The sequence below is a fragment of the Ictalurus furcatus genome, chromosome 24 (genome assembly GCF_023375685.1).
Source record: "Ictalurus furcatus strain D&B chromosome 24, Billie_1.0, whole genome shotgun sequence".
Taxonomy (NCBI): domain Eukaryota; kingdom Metazoa; phylum Chordata; class Actinopteri; order Siluriformes; family Ictaluridae; genus Ictalurus; species Ictalurus furcatus.
Window position 1 is genome coordinate 11,294,720 of NC_071278.1, and position 23,562 is coordinate 11,318,281.

General features: G+C 39.3%; 1 protein-coding gene across 2 annotated transcripts in view; it reads left to right on the top strand.

The window, feature by feature from the left end:
• Positions 1-23,562, top strand: part of snx8a (sorting nexin 8a) — a 25,941-nt gene continuing 2,379 nt past the window's right edge. Inside the window, exons 1-13 of one of the 2 annotated variants that reach the window (XM_053612776.1) lie at positions 1-171; positions 275-352; positions 3,638-3,765; positions 3,928-4,057; positions 7,335-7,525; positions 11,303-11,423; positions 11,685-11,821; positions 14,391-14,471; positions 14,583-14,743; positions 16,572-16,701; positions 16,810-16,878; positions 17,017-17,166; positions 20,060-20,209. In XM_053612776.1, coding sequence (XP_053468751.1) covers positions 331-352; positions 3,638-3,765; positions 3,928-4,057; positions 7,335-7,525; positions 11,303-11,423; positions 11,685-11,821; positions 14,391-14,471; positions 14,583-14,743; positions 16,572-16,701; positions 16,810-16,878; positions 17,017-17,166; positions 20,060-20,209 — 1,470 coding nt within the window. In that variant the 5' untranslated portion in view covers positions 1-171; positions 275-330. Of the gene's footprint in view, positions 172-223; positions 353-3,637; positions 3,766-3,927; positions 4,058-7,334; positions 7,526-11,302; positions 11,424-11,684; positions 11,822-14,390; positions 14,472-14,582; positions 14,744-16,571; positions 16,702-16,809; positions 16,879-17,016; positions 17,167-20,059; positions 20,210-23,562 lie in introns of those variants that run through there. The other variant, XM_053612775.1, reaches the window with a different exon arrangement.

Genomic DNA, 23,562 nt, shown 5'->3' on the forward strand with positions numbered 1-23,562 from the left:
CAACAGTTCGAGGATGTTGTGTGTGATGGTCGGGTGTCCACATACTTTTAGCTGTAATGTAATTATGTGTGATCATCTCTGTAGGCAGACCTCCAGGAGGCGGTTTTGTGCTTGTTCTGCAGATGTGAGACAGACAGTAAATGACTCGAATGGAGACCGACCCATGACGAAGTGAGCTCTGTTTTGCTTCTAGGCTCTCTCAGACTCCGCCCACTCATACAGTCACGCTCCTTGGCAGTAGGAAATGACTTTCTGTTTTTTTCTCCCCCTCTAGATTTTCCTTAGGAAATCACATGGAGGTGCAGATGTGCTCACATGACAGTGTGAGAGATGGAAGGAGAGCTCAATGAAGGTAAATTCGGGTCACTTTGGTCTTCTGGTGAGCGATCTAGATGCATTTGGGTTGTGTTTTGGTCGCGTGCAAGACAGCTATAGTTCAGTTTGTCTGATAAGGCGTCATTCTGCTGGTAAAAGATAACTTGTGTGAATTTCGCGAACACTGGTGGAAAACCGTATAGACTCGGAACGTGTTTATTTAACGTAGCGGAAGTTAGACGCAACGTTTTCTTTGCAAACACGACCAGGTGCTTCATGAGCGCGAGCGGTGCATGCTGCACGCGCGAGAGGAGCCGTGGCACTTTGTGGCCGCGCGAGCCAAGATCGCGCGCCTGTTGTGTAACCGGGCAGCTGAAAAGGACATAAAGAGAACAACTTACATATTGTACTCGTGCACGAAAATTTTTTTCAAATAAAATAATTTAGAAAATGATGAACATCTTTGTGGAAGTTCCAGTACAAACCAGGTGGAGTGTAATGCTTAAATTAAATAAGTAAAAGAAAAATAATAATTCTTGTGGATGCTGGTAGGAATCTCAAGCTTAGCAGATGTTGGAGTTATTTTCCTGCCAAAAGTAACTGTGCATGAACAACACTATGAAATCTTAACTATACAGATATACAGAGATACAGAAAATCACCTATCCCATCACTAATAAGAATATGAAATGCAGTTATAGCCTGCTTTTATTTCTCCTTCTTCTTATTATTATATTATGACATATTTTTACAAAAATGATCTTGTTTTCATTATTTTGCATTCTTTAATGGATATGTAAATGCGCACGTGATTTAGTTTGATTCAAACTGCCATGTGAGTGCCAGGTGAATACTGGGTAGGACCTGCCTTTGCTCTCAATTCGTCATGGCATGGATTCCACATGTTGGAAACATTCCTTTGAGATTCTGGTCCATGTTGACATGATGGTAGATTTTTATCAGCTGCGCTTTCACGCTGCGAATCTCCCGTTCTACTACATCCCATATGTATTCTGTTGGATTCAGATCCGGTGACTGGGAAGGCCACTGAAGAACATTGAACTCATTGTGATGTTCATGAATGTAGTTTGAGACGACTTTTTGCTCTGTGACGTGGTGCATGATGATGCTGGAAGTGGCCGGGTAAATTGCGGCCATGAAGGGATGCGCATGAGCAGCAACAATACTCAAATAGTCTGTGGCATTCAAGAGATGATTGATTGGTATTAACGGGTCCAAAGTGTGCCAAGAAGACATTCCCCACACCGTTACACCACCTCCACCAGCATGGACTGTTGACAGGCATGGTGGGTCTATGGATTCATGCTGTAGGTGCCAAATTCTGACCCTACCATCTGTGTGCCTCAGGAGAAATCTAGCTTCATCAGACCAGTCTTCAACTGTCCAGTTTGGGTGACTCTGTGCCCACTGTAGCCTCAGCTTTCAGTGGAACCCGACGTGGTCTTCTGCTGCCGTTTCTGCTCACCACAATTGTACAGAGCGGTTATATGATTTACTGTAGCCCTTCTGAAAGCTTGAAGCAGTCTGGCCATCTCTCTTCAACATGGCATTTTAGAAATACACCAACCAGCCTGTCTAGCACCAACAGTCATGCCACAGTCAAAATCACGGAGATTACATTTTTCCCCATTCTGATGGTTGCTGTGAACATTACCGGCATTATTTATGCATTGCACAGCTGCCACATGATTGGCTGATTAAATAATTGCATGAATGAGTAGGTGTACAGTTCCAGTTCATCCCAAAGGTGTTCAGTGGGGGTTGAGGTTCTGTGTTGGATACTCAAGTTCATACACTCAAGTGGATACATGCAACTCGCCATGTGCACAGGGGTACTGCCATACTGGAACAGGTTTGGGATGGTCCCCTTAGTTCCACTGAAGGGAAATTGTAATGCTACAGCACTTCCAAGTTTGTGGCAACAGTTTGGGGAAGAACCACATATGGGCGTAATGGTCAGGTGTCCACATAATTATAGTGTAGCTGACAGGGTGTTTTTATGACTTTGCTAGTTGTCCTGACCCTGCTTTTCATTCTGTAAAAGTCTATGCATTTTAAATATGGTAACCCATAAAGTGAAACAACCTATACAATCTGAATGTGTAAATAATGATTCACAAAAGTCACGAGAAGCGTCCACGCCTAATATGTGTTAAGTAGTTCGAGAATGACTAGTTCCAAAATTCATTAAGTTGAAATTTTAATATTGGGTTCACAAGTACTTAAGACAGGAAATTTAGTTCATGAAACCTGCTAAAATATTCAGCTTGGTCTGGCCAGCTAATAGCAACCAAAGCACAGCACAAAGCAAAATGGTAGACCATCTTTGCCAGCTGATACATTTTTACAGATTTCTTATGTCTTGTCTAAACTGATCAATAAATGTTTGAGTCTTTCTAATTGCCTTACTGTTGTTATTTTCTTAAAAATATAATTTTTTATTTTTCTGGTCAGATGAAGCTGAATTTTCACTAAGATAAAAGGAAAGGTTTGATGTCAGAGGTTTGATGAAAGTCAAACCATATGGGTATTTGCACAATTTGGAATAAATATTGAGCTTATTGTCGGTCTTAAATGTAGAAGAGCTTTTAGCTGACCAGTACTACTGTAATTTTCAATTTCACAGGCTTGCTACAGTAACCTTACTCCATGTTTACATTTAAAATTTGCAATAATGAATGTGAAACTCTTTTTGGCTTGGAGGTAAATATATAATATCTATTCACATATACACCGATTTCATAAAAACCACCTGCCTAACATTGTGTAGGTCCCACTTGTGCCGCCAAAACAGCTCGGACCCGTCGAGGCATGGACTCCACAAGACCTCTGAAGGTGTGCTGTGGTATCTGGCACCGAGACGTTAGCAGCAGATCCTTTAAGTCCAGTAAGTTGCGAGGTGGGGCCTCCATGGATCGGACTTGTTTGTCCAGCACGTCCCACAGATGCTCGATCGGATTGAGATCTGGGAAATTTGGAGGCCAAGTCAACACCTTGAACTCTCTGTCACGTTCCTCAAACCACTGACCCAGTCGTTTCGTCATCACAATTTGGCCTTTTCAAAGTCGCTCAGGTCTTTATGATTGCCCATTTTTCCTGCTTCCAACACATCAACTTTGAGAACCGACTGTTCACTTGCTGCCTAATAAATATATCCATAATATCCCACCCCTTGACAGGTGCCACTGTAACGAGATAATCAGTGTTATTCACTTCACCTGTCAGTGGTTTTAATGTTATTACTGATTGGTGTATTTACTCATTAAGACCTTTCAATCTTTATCTCCCCCCTCATCTACAGGATCCGTCCCTCTGTACTATAGGGAAGTGCATCAAGCTGTCAGTAATCGGACGGATGAACGGGTGTCAATTGATGTGTTCCAAAGACTCCTCGACAGGACTGATCTCTCCATCACTGTACAGAACCAGGTTGGCTATACACCTCAGCAAGACTGCTAATGTTCTTAGACCTTGCATTAAAACCGGTTCTACGTTTCTAGAGCGTTCTGGGTACACATCTTCATGTTGTGGGTTCTGTGAGCCATAAATGTTATTACAGAAAGCTGCATGTGCACTTTGTTTTTATTCCAGATAACAGAGCATGTAGATAACAGAGATGGTTTTCTAAGTAAGGTGTCTCTCTATAAAGCCCTGGCACTGATTGCCCTTGCTCAACAAGGCAAGCAGCCGAGCCCCAAACTCTTGGAGAACTGCATACAAGGTAAGCACATTTTATCTCAGCAATAGACATCCAGATGCCATTAAAAGGACAGTAGTCCAATCACCTGCCAGAACACTCCATATGACATGTCATGTGGCTACCTAGCTTCTTATTAACCTTCTAGCAGCCGAGTTTCTGCTAGTCAGCACTCTGCCATGAGTTAGATTTCTAACTAATTTCCAGAAAGTCATATAAATAGAGTTTTATCTGGACTTCCCTCCATTCCACCCCCGAAAACAAAAATAACCATGTCAGCACTTTCTGTGCATTTTGCTTCCCTGTGTGTTCTCATGCCTTCCTGTTGAATTCTGTGTAACTATTTTATTCGGTGTGAATTTGACACTTGGATGCTCCCCTATTGAATGCTATTCATAGTTATTGCTTTTTCTGTGATCGCTGTCAGAAAAAGGTTGTCTTCCTTTTGGTTTTAAAGACAGGAATTGTTTTGAATGCTGTGGCTTTTTTTTTTCTTCTTCCCAGCGACCTCAAGTTAAAGCTCCTTTTAGAAAAATTGTGGCATGTTGCTGGAATGGTGTTATTTCAGGTGCTGCCCCTGTGGTAGTTCTGCTGCATGAAGCGAAGCTGATGTCTCGTGTTTCTTGCACTCTCATGAGTACATCTCCCACACGCTAAATGTTTAACACCAGGTCTTGTCGTCGAGCTACGTTCACGAATTGCTGCTGACGCTGCTAAAGCGCACACTTAGGGGCAGTGGTGGCTTGGCGGTTAAGGCTCTGGGTTATTGATCGGAAGGTCAGGGGTTCAAGCCCCAGCACTGCCAAGCTGCTATTGTTGGGCCCTTGAGCAAGGCCCTTGAGCCCTTAACCCTCTCTGCTCCAGGGGCGCTGTATCATGACTGACCCTGCACTCTGACCCCAACTTCCTGACATGCTGGGGTATGCGAACAAAAGAATTTCACTGTGCTATAATGTATATGTGATCAATAATAAAGACTCAGACAATTACAATGCTTACTACACAGTGCCCCCACCCTGATTTCTTCTGTTTTGGTGTATATCTCATACTGAACAGTTTTAGATCTTCAAACAAATACAACACAAAACCAATTCAACCAGAGTAAACACACAATACTTTTTTTTTTCATGGAAGCAAAAACAGTGATCCAACACCTATCGTCCTTGTGAAAAAATAATTGCCCCCTTAAACTTAAAATCCAGTTGCGCCACCTTTAGCAGCAATAACTGCAACCAAATACTTCTGATAACTGGAGATCAGTCTTTCACAGCACTGTGGTGGAATTATGGCCCACTCTTCTTTACAGAATTGCTTTAGTTCAGCCACACTGGAGGGTTTTCGAGCATGAACTGCACGTTTAAGGTCCTGCCACAGCATCTCAATTGGTTCAAGTCAGGACTTTGACTAGGCCACTCCAAAACTTTACATTTGCTTTTTTTGAGCCATTCAGAGGTGGACTCACTCCTACGCTTTAGATCATTGTCTTTCTGCATAACCCAGTTGCGTTTGAGTTTCAATTTATGGACTGAAGCCCGGACATTCTCCTTTAGTATTTTCTGGTAAAGAGCAGAATTCATATTTCCCTCAATTATTGCAAGTTGCCCAGGCTCTGAAGCAGCAAAGCATCCCCACACCATCACACTCCCACCACCATGCTTCACCGTACGTATGATCTTGTTTTTGTGGAATTCTGTGTTTGGTTTATGCCAGATGTAACAGGACCTCTGTCTTCCAAACACTTCCACTTTCGACTCATCAATCCACAGAACGTTCTCCCAAAAGGTTTGAAGATCATCAAGGTGTGTTTTAGCAAAATTCAGACGAGTCTTAATGTTCTTCTGGGTTAGCAGTGGTTTTCACCTCGCCATTCTTCCATGGATGCCATTTTTGCCCAGTGTCTTTCTGATAGTGGAGTCATGAACAGTGTCCTTTATTAATGCAAACGATGCCTGTAGTTCCTTTGATGGTGTCGGCTCTTTTGTGATTTCTAGGATGAGTCGTCACTGTGCTCTTGAAGGAATTTTGGAAGGTCGGCCATTTCTTGCGAAGGTTCAGTACTGTGCCAAGTTTTTCCATTTGGAGATAATGGATCTCACTGTGGTTCTTTGGAGTCACACAGGCCCAGTTGGTATTGGATAACGTTTTTGCTTCAATAAATAACATTATCATTTAGAAACTGTATTTTGCGTTTACTCTGGTTGCCTTTGTTTTATCTTAGATTTTGTTTTAATTTCTGAAGTAATTTAGTTTCACATATACAGATATATAGGAGAAATCAGGATGGGGCCAAATACTTTTACACAGCACTGTAACATGTGATGGGTGTAATTGAGGGGTATGGCTGAAGAGAGCTGAAGTAGCATTTTGTTTGAGTTACAAAAGTATGCTTGTTAAATAGCCTGTAAATTAAGACTGAATGTGAAGTGTGCATGCTAAGTTTGTGCACGGCTGTTTGCTCCGTCTGGAATAATTCAGCGAGCGTCAGTCTCGTATGTAGCCGTTAGGTGACCGGTGGCAATCTTGCACATACTCAAGTCTACATTTATGATACTTTAGTACAAATAAAAACACCTGGTTCAGGAATTTTCAAGTTAACATTTGCACGAATGTGCATGCATACAACATACACGGCTATGGATATTATTCCCTCATATTTATTGGTGCATAAAGGCACTTTCGATGTTTTCACCTTCTTTCATTATTATTTTAGATTTATTTTAGATTAGTCCCTCTCTACTGACCTTGTGACAGGTCGGATGGGCAGAGATTATTAGGACGTATACCACAACACCTTTGAATTCTCAGATCTGATCAGCTCTGATGGTAGTGCAGGCTGTAATTACTGTATATTAATGCATGCATTGTAATATGTTATGCTTCTGTAAGGAAACATTTACTTATTACACGTTTATAGAAGGAGTCTCACGTGTCAGCTCTTTGGCTAATTCTTAGTGGCTATCACGCTAACACAACAAGCTGCGTTTGTTTTGTCTTATTAACTTCGAGTGAGTGAAAAAAAAAGAGTCTGGTGAGGTGTCAGGCTTTTTGAAGACACATGACAAGCCTAACCTGATGCTTGTAAATGACCAAAGGTACTTTTCTTATCTTGTCTTCACTTTTTCAAAGCCAGTGTCTTTCTGATTGACTACAGTACTGTAAGTGAATGTGACCTTTATCACTACTTACTATTCTTTCCAGACACTCACACTTTGTTCGCTCCTCTTGACCAGATACATAGAGAATGTTCAGGGGTAAAAAAAATTGAAGACCTTTTTTTTTTTTTTTTTTTTTTTTTAAACAGAATTCCCTAAACCCCAGCTGGGAGACCCAAAGGAAATGCAGGCCCTGAGAATACAGCCAGCTCAGGAGAACCCTCTTCTCATGTCTCTGTCCCTGGCCAACCTGCTGGGCAAGGACACCATAAAGGTGGAGCTCATCCCTGAGAAGAAAGGCCTGTTCCTGAAACATGTGGAGTATCAGGTCACCAGTGAGGTAAGAGGAAAGTAGACCTATTGAGTAGTACGTTTACACAATAAGAGTTTTTACAGTTAGTTACTTTCATAAATACATGCGATTTAAATAAATGGATATTGTAGGGAAAGGTGTCTGAAAGAGACAGAATTTTTCAATCACATCCCAAACATGGTCCTTTGATAGACAAGTTGATCATTGTTGCTGGTTGATTGACAGCAAAGAGCACCTATTATGGTTATGAAATGTGCCTAATTTTGTTTTAAAGGTCTCATACAATAGATTTACATGCATCCAAGGTCAAAAAACACTTTAACGTGCTCATAATTTAAACTGCAGCATTACATTTTCCCCCTAGTGTCACAAACGACTCATTAAATGATCCGTTCTAAAGGATTCATTCTAAACTCCTCCTTTCAGAGAGCATACTCTGCTCTGATTGGTCAGATGCCCCAGTCTGTTGTGATTGGTCCACCGCTGTCAGCGAGCAGAGGCGGGTTTTTTTGTTACAAACCTACGTAGGTTAGTACAGGAAGTAAGTCTGGAATTACTAACGACTCATTTCAGCTGTTCAGAATCGGTTCCTTCTTTTGGGAGTCAATAACTCTCAATGATTTTTGAAACTTTGCAGACTTTTTACATTCACAAACAGCTATATGATACACTACATGAAAGGTAATATTTGAAAAACCATAATAGGTGCACTTTAACATATACGAGTGGCTGGGATAACATAGTACATGTTACAGATAAATGAAAAACGAATATTTCTTTTGTGAAAAAAAAGCAAGTGTAGTGGCAATAACACAAGTTAAACTATAACCAGTAACATAGCACTAGCACTTATTTACCTAGGGAATGTTCACTAAATTCCTCATGGTTATAAATAATGTATTTTGAATGAAATGTGATTTTTTTTTTTTCACAGAACCTTAGCTAGAAATGTCATGGAAAAAATCTATTCAGGGACGTGACGGCTACAGAGTACCACAGATTTTAGCATGTAATATAGACTGAGACATACTCGCACACAATCTCCACAAAAAGAAAAAGAAAAAAGAGTGCAGGCAGCCAGTGATCTCAAGCGGCCTGTCGGATTTCACGGATTTCAGCCTTGTATGCCAGTCACACTTTGCTAATGAGAGTCAGGTGTGCAGGAGTCAGTGGCTGTCACGTGTGTAGAATACCAAGAGAACCAACATCTCGGAAGACTCATTTTTAGAGCCGTTTTTGAATTTGTTCCCTACTTCCTATATACCGTATTGTCTGTGAGTCAGCCATTTTGTAATGTTGTGCAAATTCTTAGAGGACAATCACAAATCCAAATGATATAGAGGAGCTCGAAAAGCCAAAAGCTCGAACAGCGCTGCTCCACTGCTCTGCTCCTTAATGCAAGCCAAATCTCCACACTGTATATCTCAGGAGGTCCCACCCCATATCCCAACCAATGTGTATCTCCTATTTCAATTTGTGGATTTATCTGAAAATAGAGGGTTAAATTATTAAAAATTAGTGGTTAGTGGTGAGGAAACAAGATAAACTTGAGTGTTTGGGCTATAGAGAAAGAAGTCTTCCATGTCAGTCACATTGGGTCCTTCTGGGAAAATAAGACAGACTTGGCCATGTTTATTGATGAAAGCAGACTCTCTTGTGAATACTACCAGGCTGGCTGACTCAGTATAGCTTAATAAATCATTTGGAGACTTACAAGCACACACAGCACAACAATCTGAATCAGGCTCTGACTCTTGTGTTTACATTAAAATTATTTAGAAACTAAATTAAGATATGTATTTTTCAAACACCCAAATCCATAACATTAGATTTTAATAGCATTAGTTTAACTAGCTTCACGGCTAAAATACAGTGTATTTCTTCCTAATAAACAGTGGGGAAAAAATGATACTACTAATTAAAATTAGGGCTGCAACTGTTCATTCTATATTATTTTCACAATCGATTAATCGTCTGATTTTTGTTTTTCAAAATTAAAAAATAATTTTTTAAATAATAATTTGATTAATCTTTTAATCGGATCTTTAAAAAAAATAAATCAATACCATTTATTCGTTTATTTAAACTAAAATCCACAAACTGTGTTACAAACAAAGTGAGACATTAACTTTACATTAGAACAACTGTTCGTCCAATTTATACACACACACACACACACATATATATATATGTATGTGTCATATATATATATATATATATATATATATATATATATATATATATATATATATATATATATATATATAGTGCCCTCCACTAATATTGGCACCTGTGCCAATATGAGCAAAGAATGCTGTGAAAAATTGTCTTTATTTATTAACCTTTTGATTTTTTGTTTAAAAAAATCACATAAATATATGATAAATATAAATATATATAAGGAAAACCATAAGGTGCAGTGATAGTGAGGACTGTGTGTGTATATATATATATATATATATATATATATATATATATATATATATATATATATATATATTAAGCAACTTATTAAGCCCCTTGCACATAGTCGAGCATTTTGGATATAAATATAAGTTTGTGCTCGTGCATCACTGTCCTGCTTCTGTGCTACACAAGCCCCACTTTGTAAAGTTTATAAGTTACAGTTGTCTTCACTGCATTTAATATAAAAATGCTCCAATGCCAGCAAATGTGTGTTTGACATCATGTTCCACGATGAGTAAATGGTTTAGACCGTGGCATGTTTGTTGGTGCCAGACAGGCTGGTTAGAATATTTCCTGGGATTTTCACACTCAGTATTGTTTAGAATTTAAGCAGAATGGTGAGAAAACAAAAAAACATCAACACGAGAGGCATATCTGAAGGAAGAAATGCCTGGTTTGAACTGATTGGAAGGCTATGGTAACTCTTTACAACCGTGGTGAGCAGAAAAGCATCTGAGAATGTTCAACATGCCAAACCTTGAGGTGGATGGGCTACAACAGAACAAGACCACACTGGGTTCTACTCCAGTCAGCCAAGAACAGGAATCTGATGCTATATTGGGCACAGACTCAATGAAACTGGAAAGGTGAAGACTGGAAAAACATCTCCTGATCCGAGTCAGAATTTGCTGTTAACAGCATGAATCCGTTGACCCAACTTTCCTTGTGTCAACAGAAGGGCTGGTGGTGGATGTGGTGTAATGCTGTGCGAGACGTTTTCTTGGCACATATCGAGTCACTTAATACCAACCAAATATCATTTGAATGCCACAGCCTGTTTAAGTATTGTCGCCAACCATGTGAATCCCTTTATGGCCACAGTTTCCCCATTGTCTACAACTTCCAGCATGATCATAAGACAGGTCACAAAGCACAAATTGGTTTAAACTGGTTCTGTAAACATGACAATGAGTTCAGTGTACTTCAGTGGCCTTCCCAGTCACCAGATCTGAATCTAATAGAACACCTTTGGTATGTAGTAGAATGGGAGATTCGCATCATGAATGTGCAGCTCACAAATCTACACCAAGCGATGCAATCATGTCAATCAGAATCTCAAAGGAATGTTTCCTTGTGGAAACCTTGTGGAATCCATGCCATGAAGAAATAAGGCTGTTCTGAGAGCAAAGTTGGTCCTTTGCAAATTCTATCCTCTCCAGTTTGCTTCTCTTATTGTATAGATAGCAAGCACACCCGCTTAGCATTTTGCCTTCATCTAAGACTGAATGCTTCATAGGGCTGGAGGGTGACACTCCTGTAAATCTAGAATAGATGTCTATTGACAGGTTTAACATTCTGTGCAGGCACAAACTTACCAGGATTTACTTTTTTTTTCAGCGCTTCAAAATTTCCGTCTATCGGCGTTACAGCGACTTTGATGTCTTCCATGAGCTTTTGCTCCAGAGGTATGCCTACAGAATGGTGCCTTCCCTGCCACCCAAAAGAGTGCTTAAAGGAGGTATGATGTTATGCCATTTATTATATGCTATAAAAAGCCAAAAGCTTGTAATGAAGCCTGTAAATCAAAGTGTAATACAATGTAATCATGGGTGTCGCCTGTGGTTTGGTTGGTTTGACACACAGAGTCGTGCTTCTGCCAGCACACAATCAGCAGATAGCAATTTTGCACTTTGTATTTGGCTATGGCTTAGTCATATTTGGGGTCATTTATTCAGATTTACCTTAATTAACCTTATTTCTCCTCCTCTGTTCACTACAGTATTGAACTCAATGTCAGAGAAAGAGTTCATCGAAGGACGGCGGCGTGCTTTGGGCAGATTTTTGAACCTTGTAGCAAGACATCCCTTTTTCTCGGAGGACGAGCTTGTTAAAATATTTCTTACATTCAGTGGCTCGGTGGGAACCTTTTTTTCACTTTTCTTTCAAGTGATACTAAAGTATTGCTACGCTATTGTTGTTTGTATATGTATGTACAGTATATACGTGTAGAACTATTAGAGTAGTTTTGTACGGTTTTGGTATTCCTGGGACATTGGATTTGAAGTGATCATTGGCAAAAATGATGCCATAGTGAATGTTTTCATGGGCCATATTTTGGCAAATCTATTTAGCCAACTAGTAAGAACAAAAAGACTTGTATCTAGGGCTGCAACTAATGATTATTTTCATAATCAATTAGTTGGCCAGATATATATTTTTTGATTAATCGATTAATTGGATTGGCGGTGGCAAACTTTCAGTACCATTTTTTCGTTTATTTAAAATAAAATCCACAAACTGAGTGTTACAAATAGAAACTTCAGACTAAAACCTTACACAACTGTTTGCCCAATTATATAAGACTGAACAGAACCCAGTACACACAGAATATATATTATTCATTATGGACTGTTGTTTAATTCAGTGCTTTTTGTGCATCCATAAAAAATAATGCATAAATACTAATATATAAAATAAACTAAGTATATAACTAAGTATATAAACAGTAAACTGATGAAAGTCATCGTTGGTGACTCTGGGTATTAGGCTAAAGCTAGCGGCTTCACATTATGGGCGTATGACGTCATGCGACGTTGACTAGGAAGCAGCTTATACTTCCGGTTAGTAAAAAAAACCCGCTAGTGTCGCATTTGAGATGATATTACCTTTCTAAAATTCACACACTAGATGGTAGAGTACATAGTGCATAGTGTAAGTGTATAGTACTTCATTTGGGACACAACTTTAGTATTTACTCTCCGAAACGTGTTTTTGGGACAGAAGTAAAGTAATGAGTAAATGTACTGCACTCAGATAATGAGATTCGTTGACAATGATTTTCATCATCGACTACTGTCGATTTTATCGATTAGTTGTTGCAGTTCTACTTGTATCCCTTTGGGTCAAACTTTTCACTGTTTACAGATAAAACTAAAAAGATTTAAAAACGGAAGGGATGTCCTAGACCTTTACAGACTTGTTATGCATTTTCTGTTCTTGGGGCTCACCAGTTGTTTACGTCATGTGATAATAGTGCTGAGATCACTCTGGTGTGACTTTAGGTCCTTTTTATTTATGCTAAGGTTGGACACATCCATGCTGCCACCCTGAATAATGTTCTCAATCGAATGTCTGCAGGTTAATTCAGCAAATTATTTTCTTTGTGGTTTTTCATCAAAACATTGAGTTGAACTAAGTTGAACAATATGTTCTTGGTACTCATTGTTGTTCCCTTATAACCCTATCTGGATGGGATTAGTGTCTCTTTTATATCCTGTGAGATAAAACTCTCAAAACTGGACAGCAGGTTGAGCAGGTTTCTGTAATCTATGATCCTAGATATTTGATCACACTCAGTCATATGTTATGCACTTATATAGCGCTTTGATCGAAACCGCTTTACACAGGTTCTCATTCACCCATTCACACACACACACTAGCTGCCATGCAAGGCACACATCAGGAGCAATTGGGGTTCAGTGTCAAGGACACTTCGGCATGTGGAGTCATGTGGGCCGGAAATCGAACTGCCTACCCTACGATTAGTGGACAACCCACTCTACCACCTGAGCCACAGCCACCCAAACAAGTGGGTATTATAACTCCCAAACAGGGACTTGAACCCTGGACCATCAGATTAAAAACCTGATTTTAATCTACCGACTGCGCTATCTGAGCTTTTACACAAATATATTTATTTATTTGGTAGCATCTAATATTAGTTGAATAAAGAACAGCGATACAATTTCTCATTCATTTTATTACTAGACTAGATTATAATACTCTGCAGGATTGCAGTCCTCCAATTTCGCGATTCTGAAATGATTCTGTAATATTGATTACACATGCTACCTGAATAAATACAGCGAATGAAAGCAGTCAGAAAAATGTTTTCCCACACAAGAGGCAGCATCTGGCTGCAAAAATCACAGAACTGTTGATCTGGACAGGAATAAAATGCCCAGACTTCTATAGATTTGGTGTATAGTAGGTAGTTTGGTCTGTAGGTTTTTTTGGGGGTTTTTTTAGGAGAGGAAGCATAAGAAAGACTGACAAATACTGAAAAAGACTGGTATCCATCAGTGTCTAATATGGCTTATGATTTTTCATCATTATGATAGCCTACTAACACTTCTTTGGCCTCATAGAAAGAACCTGTTTTGAACATGAATTCATGATGACACAAAAAGTAAGAACTAATCAGCCTGTTGATGAATAACTCTTGGTCTCCTTAAACATGTTTTGCTCTTTATCTCCATTCATTTGAAATCCAATATGCTAGGGTATTGAGCCAAAAACCTAACAAAAATAAATGCTCACCACTCGATTTTTAGGTATTTTTGAGTGTTTAGTTTGTTCTCGTGATTTTCAGCAGAATACGCGTGAAGTCTACAAATTTTGACCAGGGTTTACTATACATATACGTAATGATGTCATTTACACGAACTTTCCTATTTATTCATTTGGTTTGTTTATCATATCTCAGGACGTCCAAGTAAAGCTACGAGATGCTTTCAAGAAAATGGGAGATGAGTTTATGACCTATACATATGCAACACAAGCCAAGGTTTCTATTTCTTCTTCTTCTAGATTCATATGATCTACTGTACTGAGTGCTACACTAGTCATACTCTGTATCATTATGCCCTAACACCGGTTGTGTATGTCTTTTCTGTAGGAATACCTCCCTCCGGACATCCAGGCCCTGTTTACTACATGCCGAGAGCTGATCAGAAACATCCACAACAGCTTTCAGAAACTGCGGGACCGAGCAGAGAGAATGGCAGAGCGTTCAAAGGAGAACTCCACAGATCTGCTCATGTTTGGGAAGGAGCTTAGGTCAGTAACACCCACACGCCTGCTGTACATCAGCTATACGATGTTGTGGTACAGTATTGTTTGCAGTTACCCTATTTAAGTTAAATGCTGTAATGACAAATGATTATTAAGTTATTAATGACAAACATATTTAATTAATTAAATGTTATAAATGCATATAATATAGTTTTTTCAAGACTGTTGAAACTTTTCCGTTTTAAATTATGGCTGGAAATGTGTTTAATGGTCATTTTAACTGCTTAGGCATTGTTATTTTATTTTATAACCGTTAGCTGATCGGTTGTGTTGAATGTTCCTTGGGGTTCCCCACAATGATGAATGAAAAGTTTTGCAACATCCTGTTTGATCAGGGGGTTTTCTGGAAACTAGGGGAAATTGAAAAACATTAGAACCATCTGTTTGCATTTCTTTTAAATATATAGTTAGAGTTGTCTGTATTCTTACCATGTTTTTGAGAGAATATACCACTTTCATGTAGTTATCTAAATCAGCCAATCATGTTGCAGCAACATAATTCATAAAATCCTGCAGATACAGGTCAAGAGCTTCAGTTAATGTTCACATCAAACTTCAGAATGGGGGAAAATGTGATCTCTGTGACTTTAACCGTGACATGGTTCATGGTGCCAGATGGGCTGGTTTGAGTATTTCAGAAACTGCTGATCTCCTGGGATTTTTACACACAGCAGTCTCTAGAGTTTACACAGAATGGTGCAGAAAACAATGATGAGTGAGTGACAGGTCTGTGGATGGAAAGGTGATGAGAGGTCAGGAAAATGGAAAATGGCCAGATTAGTTCGAGCTACCAGGAAGGATACAGTAACTCAAATAATCACTTGTTAAAACCGTGATGAGTAGAAAAGCATCTCAGCATGCACAGAACTTGGAACCCTGAGGTGGATGAGCTACAACAGCAGAAGGCCCCATCAGGTTCCTCTCCTGTCATCCAAGAACAAGAATCTGAGGCTATCAAGGACACAGACTCTCCCAAACTGGACAGCTGAAGATTAGAAGAAGAAGAAAAAAATCACCTGGTGTTTTCCAGTCTCTATCTGTCCAGTTTCAGAGATCTTTCTCATCAACAAGGTGTTGCAGCCTGCAGACCTTCTGCTCACAGGATGCGTTTTGTTTTTCACACCACTCTGTGTAAACCTTAGAGACCGTTGTGTGGGAAATCCCCAGGAGACCATCAGTTTCTGAAATACTCAAACCAGCCCACAACCATGCCACAGTTAAAGTCACAGAAATCACATATTTTCCCCATTCGGATATTTGATATGAACATTAACTGAAGCTCTTGATCTGTATCTGCATGATTTTATGCATTGTGCTGCCAACACATGATTGTCTGATTAGATAAGTGCATAAAGGTGCAGCCGTACAGGTTTTCCCATTAAAGTGGACAGTGAGTGTATATTACTTACGTTGAGGTAAAAGTTGCCCGTATGGCCTCATTTCCTTTACAATAGCTATACTTGGAATCAGATACTTCCTTTTTGCGGCCTTCTGCAGTAGACTATAAAGCAGATAAACAATTGCATTTGTTCAGAAAGCAGGAAGTGTCGCTTTTGTGCAAGGGGAAGTCAGGAATTATTATGAGCTGCTTCTTAGAAACATTTTAATTCTAAAATATTTTATTAAATTATTACGCAACATTAAATGCAACATTGGCCTGCACATGACCAATGACCTGCATTACTTTTCTTTAGTAGTGAAGCTCAGTAAATAATACATGGTATATCGCTGTGTTTGGTTTGAATTTGCTTGATGTGCTGTGTTTCAGCATCCCATAGATTGCATTTTATTAGATTTTTACTCATTTCCCCAGTACATTGGGTTGTGACCCCTCACCCGTGCCTGTCCTGGACTCCTCTAAGAGCATGTGGGCTGATTTGAGACTCTCTCTCCGTGGCCTTTCCTCGGAATTCTCCCTGTTATCAGACAAAGCTGCCCAACAGGTACTGGCTCATTTATAGAAAGTGTTGATGCAGGACACAGAAGAGATAATCCAAGCCCAGGCGATTGTATGTTTTTTTATATATATATATATATATATATATATATAGGGAAAAAGGGAAGAGGATGATGTGGTGGAAAAACTGAACTTCTTCCTAGATTTGCTACAGTCGTACAGGGTGAGTATGCATAAAGTGTTAGCATGGTTATACCTGTTCATGTTTTGTAGATTATATATTATTACAGATTACAGCCTAAACCTTTTAGAGTGGATTTAAAACGTAAAATGTGTAAGCTGCTTACTGCATACGGTGTAGGACTTGTGCGAGCGTCACGAGAAGGGCGTTCTGCACGAGCACCAGAAGGCCCTTCAGAAGTACAGTGTGATGAAGAGACAGATGATGAGTGCAGCCGTGCAGTCAAAAGAACAGGTGTCCGTGGAGCAGCTGGAATCCCGCATCGTCCAGGTCAGTCTTCTTATAGACACAATTACACATTAATATATATTACAAGAAAAAAAAACCAATATTTATTTTACTTTGTATATGTGAGGTGGTGTTTTTCCTCATTGTTTCTATAAAATATTGACTCAGTAATGAAGAGGCATAAACAGGCTTTCATAATTTTTCTGTAAATTCATCAAAAGTATTAAAAAAAGGACCTCATGTTTACACAAATATTCAGACCCTTTGCTCGGTCACTTGAAAACGAGTGCAGGATCATCCTCGAGATCTTTCAACAACTCTCAAACAATTTCATAGATTTGTCTTGCAGGATTGTGTCAATATACAGACTTGGTGAAGGAAATCCAAAATGTTTCTGGAGTTTTGAAGGTCCCTTATGACTTCTGTAATTCTTACATGGAATAGCTTTGAAACTAACAAGATTCTTACTAGAGCTGACCACCCAGTCAAACTGAGAAACCTTGGGAGAATGCTCTTGTCAAGGAGGTAACAAAGAACCGAAAGGTCTCACTGATGGAAGTCCTGAAGTCCTGCATGGAAAACCTGCCTGAAGGACAACCATCTCTGTAGCACTCCACCAATCAGGCCTTTATAGTAGAGTGGCCAGACGTTCTTCGAGTTTGCCAAAAGGCAACTAAAGGATTCACAGGCCATGAGAAAAAAAGACTCTGTGACCTTGGATTGAACTTTTTGGCTTGTATGTGAAGCAATGGATCTAGAGGAAACCATGCACCACTCATCACCTGGCCAAGCACTGTAGTGGCAGCATCATGTCGTGAAGATGTGTTTCAGCAGCAGGGGCTTGGAGGCCTGAGAGGATATGAGAAAAGATGAATGGATCAGAGTACAGACATCCCTGACGAAAATCTGTTCAACGATGGGCATGACCTCAGATTGGGGCAATGGTTCACCTTCCAGCACAACAATGAATTAAAACAATCAGGCACACAGGTGGCTATTGAAAGTGTCCTAAAGGGGTCCAGTCACAGCCGTAACCCAAAATAATATGACGACACTCCTGTTCAACCTGACAAAACATGACATGTTCTGTAATGGAGGAATGGGAGAAATTCCCCAATTCCAGAGGTGCCAAACTTCATATTCAACAATGCCAAGGTGCTTTAACCGAGCACTAATTAAAGGGTCTAAATACGTATGTAAAGGTGATTTTACTTGTAACACATTTACTGTAGGAAGCTGCGTGTGCTTTTATTATAGAGTTGTTTTCAAGTTATTTAAATATAAATAAATAAAAAACATTTTACAGAAACCGACCATTAAAACGAAACACAGCGACCACTGTTCCGCAGTGGTTTGTGATTTTGGTGGGGCGGGATGACATTAATAACGAGCTCCTGTCAAACTAAATTAAGTCGAGATGCTATCTCACATGACTCATGCTATAGGCTTCTATCTAGTGAATTTTTAGAGTAACCCTGTAATAGTCAGTTGAGTGTCAACAACATACAGTCTTCCAGCATACGGTTAGAGTAGAAGCTTGTTTTAAGGGGTTTCAGACATACTTTTGTTCAACCTTTTTTTCAATGGAATATCATTAACCAGGGTTGACAGGGTTTCAGTGGAATTTCCAGCTCAACCTCATCTTAAAAACCACTCAAAATACCTGAAACTTTCCCAAGAATTTGGCCATTGGAAAAAGGGAGACATTTTTCTTCTTTTTCTTAGCCTTTGTGTGGGAAATTATTTCACACATCAGTATGTATTTCAGACGTACGGACATAATCCCGTTTCTCCTCTTCCAATCTTGGAAACATATCTTACAATAGTAATAGTTCTGTGCTGTACATCATAGCACGCTGCTCCATGATTGCGCAACACCTAGAAAGACGAGCAAATCAGTGGAAGTTTGGCTTTCTATCGGTCAAATAGCAAAATTTTAAAATCGGTAGTCACTCGAAAGAGATCATTAGTATTTTAACGGGATTTGAAACGTATGGAATGAGGAGAGGTTGTGAATGAGGATTAATATTCGCCCCACCTGACCCTATGGATGAGCCACTGCCATGTTGAATCACATATTAAATATGATTAAGCAAGAATTCTAGAACATTTTTTGGAAGTGTTCTGACAACTGAAATAAAATCATGTTACATTATGATCTTGTCTATATACCAACACATTTGATTCTGGGACCTTGATTTCCAAATGAAATGCAACATTTACTTTTATCTTCCCCATGATTGTGGGTGTGTGTACTGAACCAGACTGAGAGATTAAAGGCTCAGGAAACTTTTGCAGGTGTTTTGAGTTAATTAGCTGATCAGCACTCTTCTCAGGTCGACATTTCTGTGTTATATATTCTTTATTCTAATATTTTGAGATACTGAATTTTATATTCCCATGAGCTGTAAACTGTAATCATCAAGATTAAAACAAAAATAGGTGTGAAATATTTCACTTTAATGAATCTAGAATATATGAAAGTTCCACTTTTTGAATTCAATTACGGAAAAAAATTAACATTTCCACGATATTCAAATTTTCTGAGATGCACCTGTACTGTAAGTAACAGGGTTGTTAGGAGGCCACTTCTTATACTTGGCCCATTCCCTTCAAATGAAACTGCCTACAGAGTAAATTAATAGAGGGTTATTTACATAGACAGTAATGTCCTCTCTAGAGCACTGGGGAATTTTGGTTTCCCTTTTCAAGAAGAAACTGAACCAGAGGAAGTAAAAAGGACAGAATGTTCCTCACCACCAGATGTTGACTTGCTCTACATGCCAAGTCTTTTAGGCACATAAAGGTTAAACTGCCCACATGGTGATGTGATTGACTCAGTTGTTCTATGAAGGTGGGAATGCTGAGTTACAAGCCCTTGATACATAATCATCATTCAGCACACAATATCTCTGTGACTTTATTTCCCCTGCAGCAGGAGAATGCAATCCAGACGATGGAGCTACGAAACTACTTTTCCCTGTTCTGTGTGCATCAGGAAAGCCAGTTGATCTTTGCCTACCTCCCCATCACCTCACACATCCTAGGGGCCTTCGTCAATTCACAAGTGCAGAGTCACAGAGAGGTAAGAATTGTTGGCTATTCAAGTTACATGATGTGGACAGACAGAGGGAAGATGAGGGAACAGTGAAAAACATGGTGACTTGGTTACTTTACGAAAAAGGAAGTGAATGCCACGCATTGTAAAAGACGGCTCTTTGAAAGCAATTCATCCCAAGTATGAAAGGCATCCACTTCCCTGTCCAAAATTCACATGACCAGTAACTCCACCTGTCTGGGGATTTTTTTGGTGAATTCCCTCCAAGAGCTCGTGTCACATATTTTTGACCTGTAGGAAAGAGTGATTACAACAAACTTTTAACACTACAGCTATGTAACACTGTAGTCAAACACAAAACAAGAACATCAAGGTACTAATAACAGACTATAAAATCTAACTTCACTGGTTGCACCAGAAAACAACATCACAACTGTAAAGAAATATGTTGCCATTAAGAGTTATTATTTTTTAATCAGCCCATATATTTGAACTGAATGTTGATTTGAATGATTATACTTGAAATTAAAATACACCACTTGATTCTCACTTTTCCCTTTTCAAGAAATGCTCAACTCAAAATGCTTCATATATCTATTAGAGTCTATTAGTATCATATAAGAACTCATTCAAACTAAAAACATCAAGGCTTTTTAATGTCAGGACTGGTCATTCCTGAAAATCGTTAACTGCTTGTCGAAGATCGACATTTTCAGGGTCAAGGGTAAATATAAACGGATACTTCAACAGGGATTCAGAAAAAGCAAAATAAGCATTTCAAAAAGATGAGAGCATCCAAAGGCCATGAAGGCACACGGTGCATTATATATAGCAATAATAAAATGACCTTTCGTCCTTTCCAGAAGTTCTAAATATTTAATGCACGATTTGACACCCTTAACTGCTAAGATGAATGTAAGGTACTGCTGCAAGCCTTAGTCATCATCTCGGGGCCAATGGTTTCTACTTCATTCACTGCTAGGGGAGTGTAAGCCTGACAAGGCCCCAAGCCTTAAGCAGTATGCCATTATATGTTCCCAGTCTTTTCTGGAATCCATCCATGTTCCCTCTGTACACGCTTTCTTGAAAACATCTACAATTATTCCAGTAGCTAGGAAACCACACTCTTAAGAACTAAACCACAGCCTCCTGGTTGTACTTAACTTCTATAATCATATAGTGCTTGGAGTGACAAGTGCTGAAATCCAGTCTTCTAGTTCAAAGTTGGCTCCAAGCCCACATGGCCAGAAGTCCCTCGTTCCCTGTTACACATTGACAGGATCATCTTCAAATACAGTTCTGCCTTCAACCCCATCTAGCAACACCAAGAAACTGCACCATCACAACACCCCTCCACTAATCATCCACTGGATATAGAACTTCCCCAGTGACAGGCCACAAGCTGTAACTCATCACCCCCTGCGCCCTCCAAAGATGTACAATATATGTGGATGCCTGACCATGACCCCCATATTTGGGTCTTCCCCTAACTTTTGCCACAGAGTTGGAGGCAGATGATTGTCTTTGAATGTCTTTGTATGCTGTGGCATTATGATTTCCCTTCAGTGGAACTAAGAGGCCCAAAGGTGTTCCAGCATGACAATACCCATGAGCACAAAATGAGCTCTATGGAGACAAAGGTTGGTTTGATAGAACTCGAATGTCCTGCACAGAGCCCTGACCTCAACCCCACTGAACATCTTTGGGATGACCTGGAACACCGACTGCACTCCAGACCTTATACGCTCTTATAGATGAATGATCACAAATTCCCATAGCCACGCTCCAAAATCTAGAGGAAAGCCTTCCCAGAAGTGTGTAAAGGGGGTCCAACTCAATATTAATGCCATGCCTTTGGGATAGGATGTTTAACAAGCACATATGGGTGTCATGGCCAGAATGAAGAAACTAACCTAACCAAACAGGAATAATGTGTCAGTGTTTTTGTTCTGCTTTAAAGTGCACCTATCATGTTTTTTTTTTTAAATATCACCTTTCATGTAGTATGTTATAGAGCTGTTTGTGAATTTTAAAAACGTCTGCAAAGTTTCAAAAATCAAAGCACACGACAAACAAAATTAATAACTCCCAAAAGAAGGAACCGGTTCTCAACAGCTGAAACGAGTCGTTAGTGATTCCAGACTTTACTTCCTGTACTAACTTACGTAGGTTTGTAACAAAAAACCCCGCCTCTGGTCTTCATCCGCTGCTTGCGAACAGAAGGAGCTGAAAGTCATTATGGTAGTGGGTGTTTCCTTATTGAAACACACTGACAGCGGTAGACCAATCACAACAGACTGGGACATCTGACCAATCAGAACAGAGTATGCTCTCTGAAAGGAGGAGTTTAGAACGAAGCCTTTACAACGGATCATTGAATGAGTCGTTTGTGACACTGGGGGGAAAATTTAATGCTGCAGTTTAAATTATGAGCATGTTAAAGTGTTTTTTGTCCTTGGATGCATGTAAATTTATTGTATGAGACCTTTAAAACAAAATTAGGCACGTTTCAAAAACAAGGTGCACTTTAAAGATAAGCTTAAATGAAACTGAACCTTCTTCTTTTTTTAACCTTGTGTGCTCATGAACCTACTTAGATTCATCATATCAATCACTTTTAAGACAAAATCTTCCTTGTCGGTCATCTTCCACTAAAACGGCAACAACGTTTTGCCTCTAAACGGCGTCCGGTTTTGTATCCAATCATAAGCAGGCTAACATTTAGAGCTGACTCAGTGTTTCGTTTCCATATGCCATAAATTCCATATGGATCAAACCAAAGTCATGCCTTATACATGCATACATGCACACATTGTGGAAGAAAAATGCATTCAGAATCCATTTCTAATTAAAATATTTCTAAATATTAGGAAGTGTTTAGCCAATACAAAGTTTTTAGCAGCCTAAAGTTCCGAAGTTAAACTTTGATCAATGACTATTAACGAACAAGACTTTTTAAGATCACTACAAGGGAATTTATAATGTGAATTAAGACATCATTGTTTTGCCACAGATTATATAAGTGTCATTTTGCCAAGTTTAAAGTGGATTTTTAGATCCTGCAGCACAGGTTTATAGAAAATAATCACAAACCACTAAACTCTGAGTTTTTAAAAGCTTAAAAGTTTAAATGACAGTGACAGAACAGCCAGTATGGATATGTTTTTGGATGCTACTACAATACCACTTAAAACATCCTGTCTACAGTAGCTGATGACACCTTGGTTTCATTCATGGAAAACATTAAGTAAATTGCGAGGGTTTCAGTTAACTTGGTTTCAGGGAACATGTTAGGTTCATTAACATGAATTAGCATAAACAGAAGCTTCTCTGTAAAAGAGCCCTGACCTCAAGCCCACTGAACACCTTTGGGATGAACT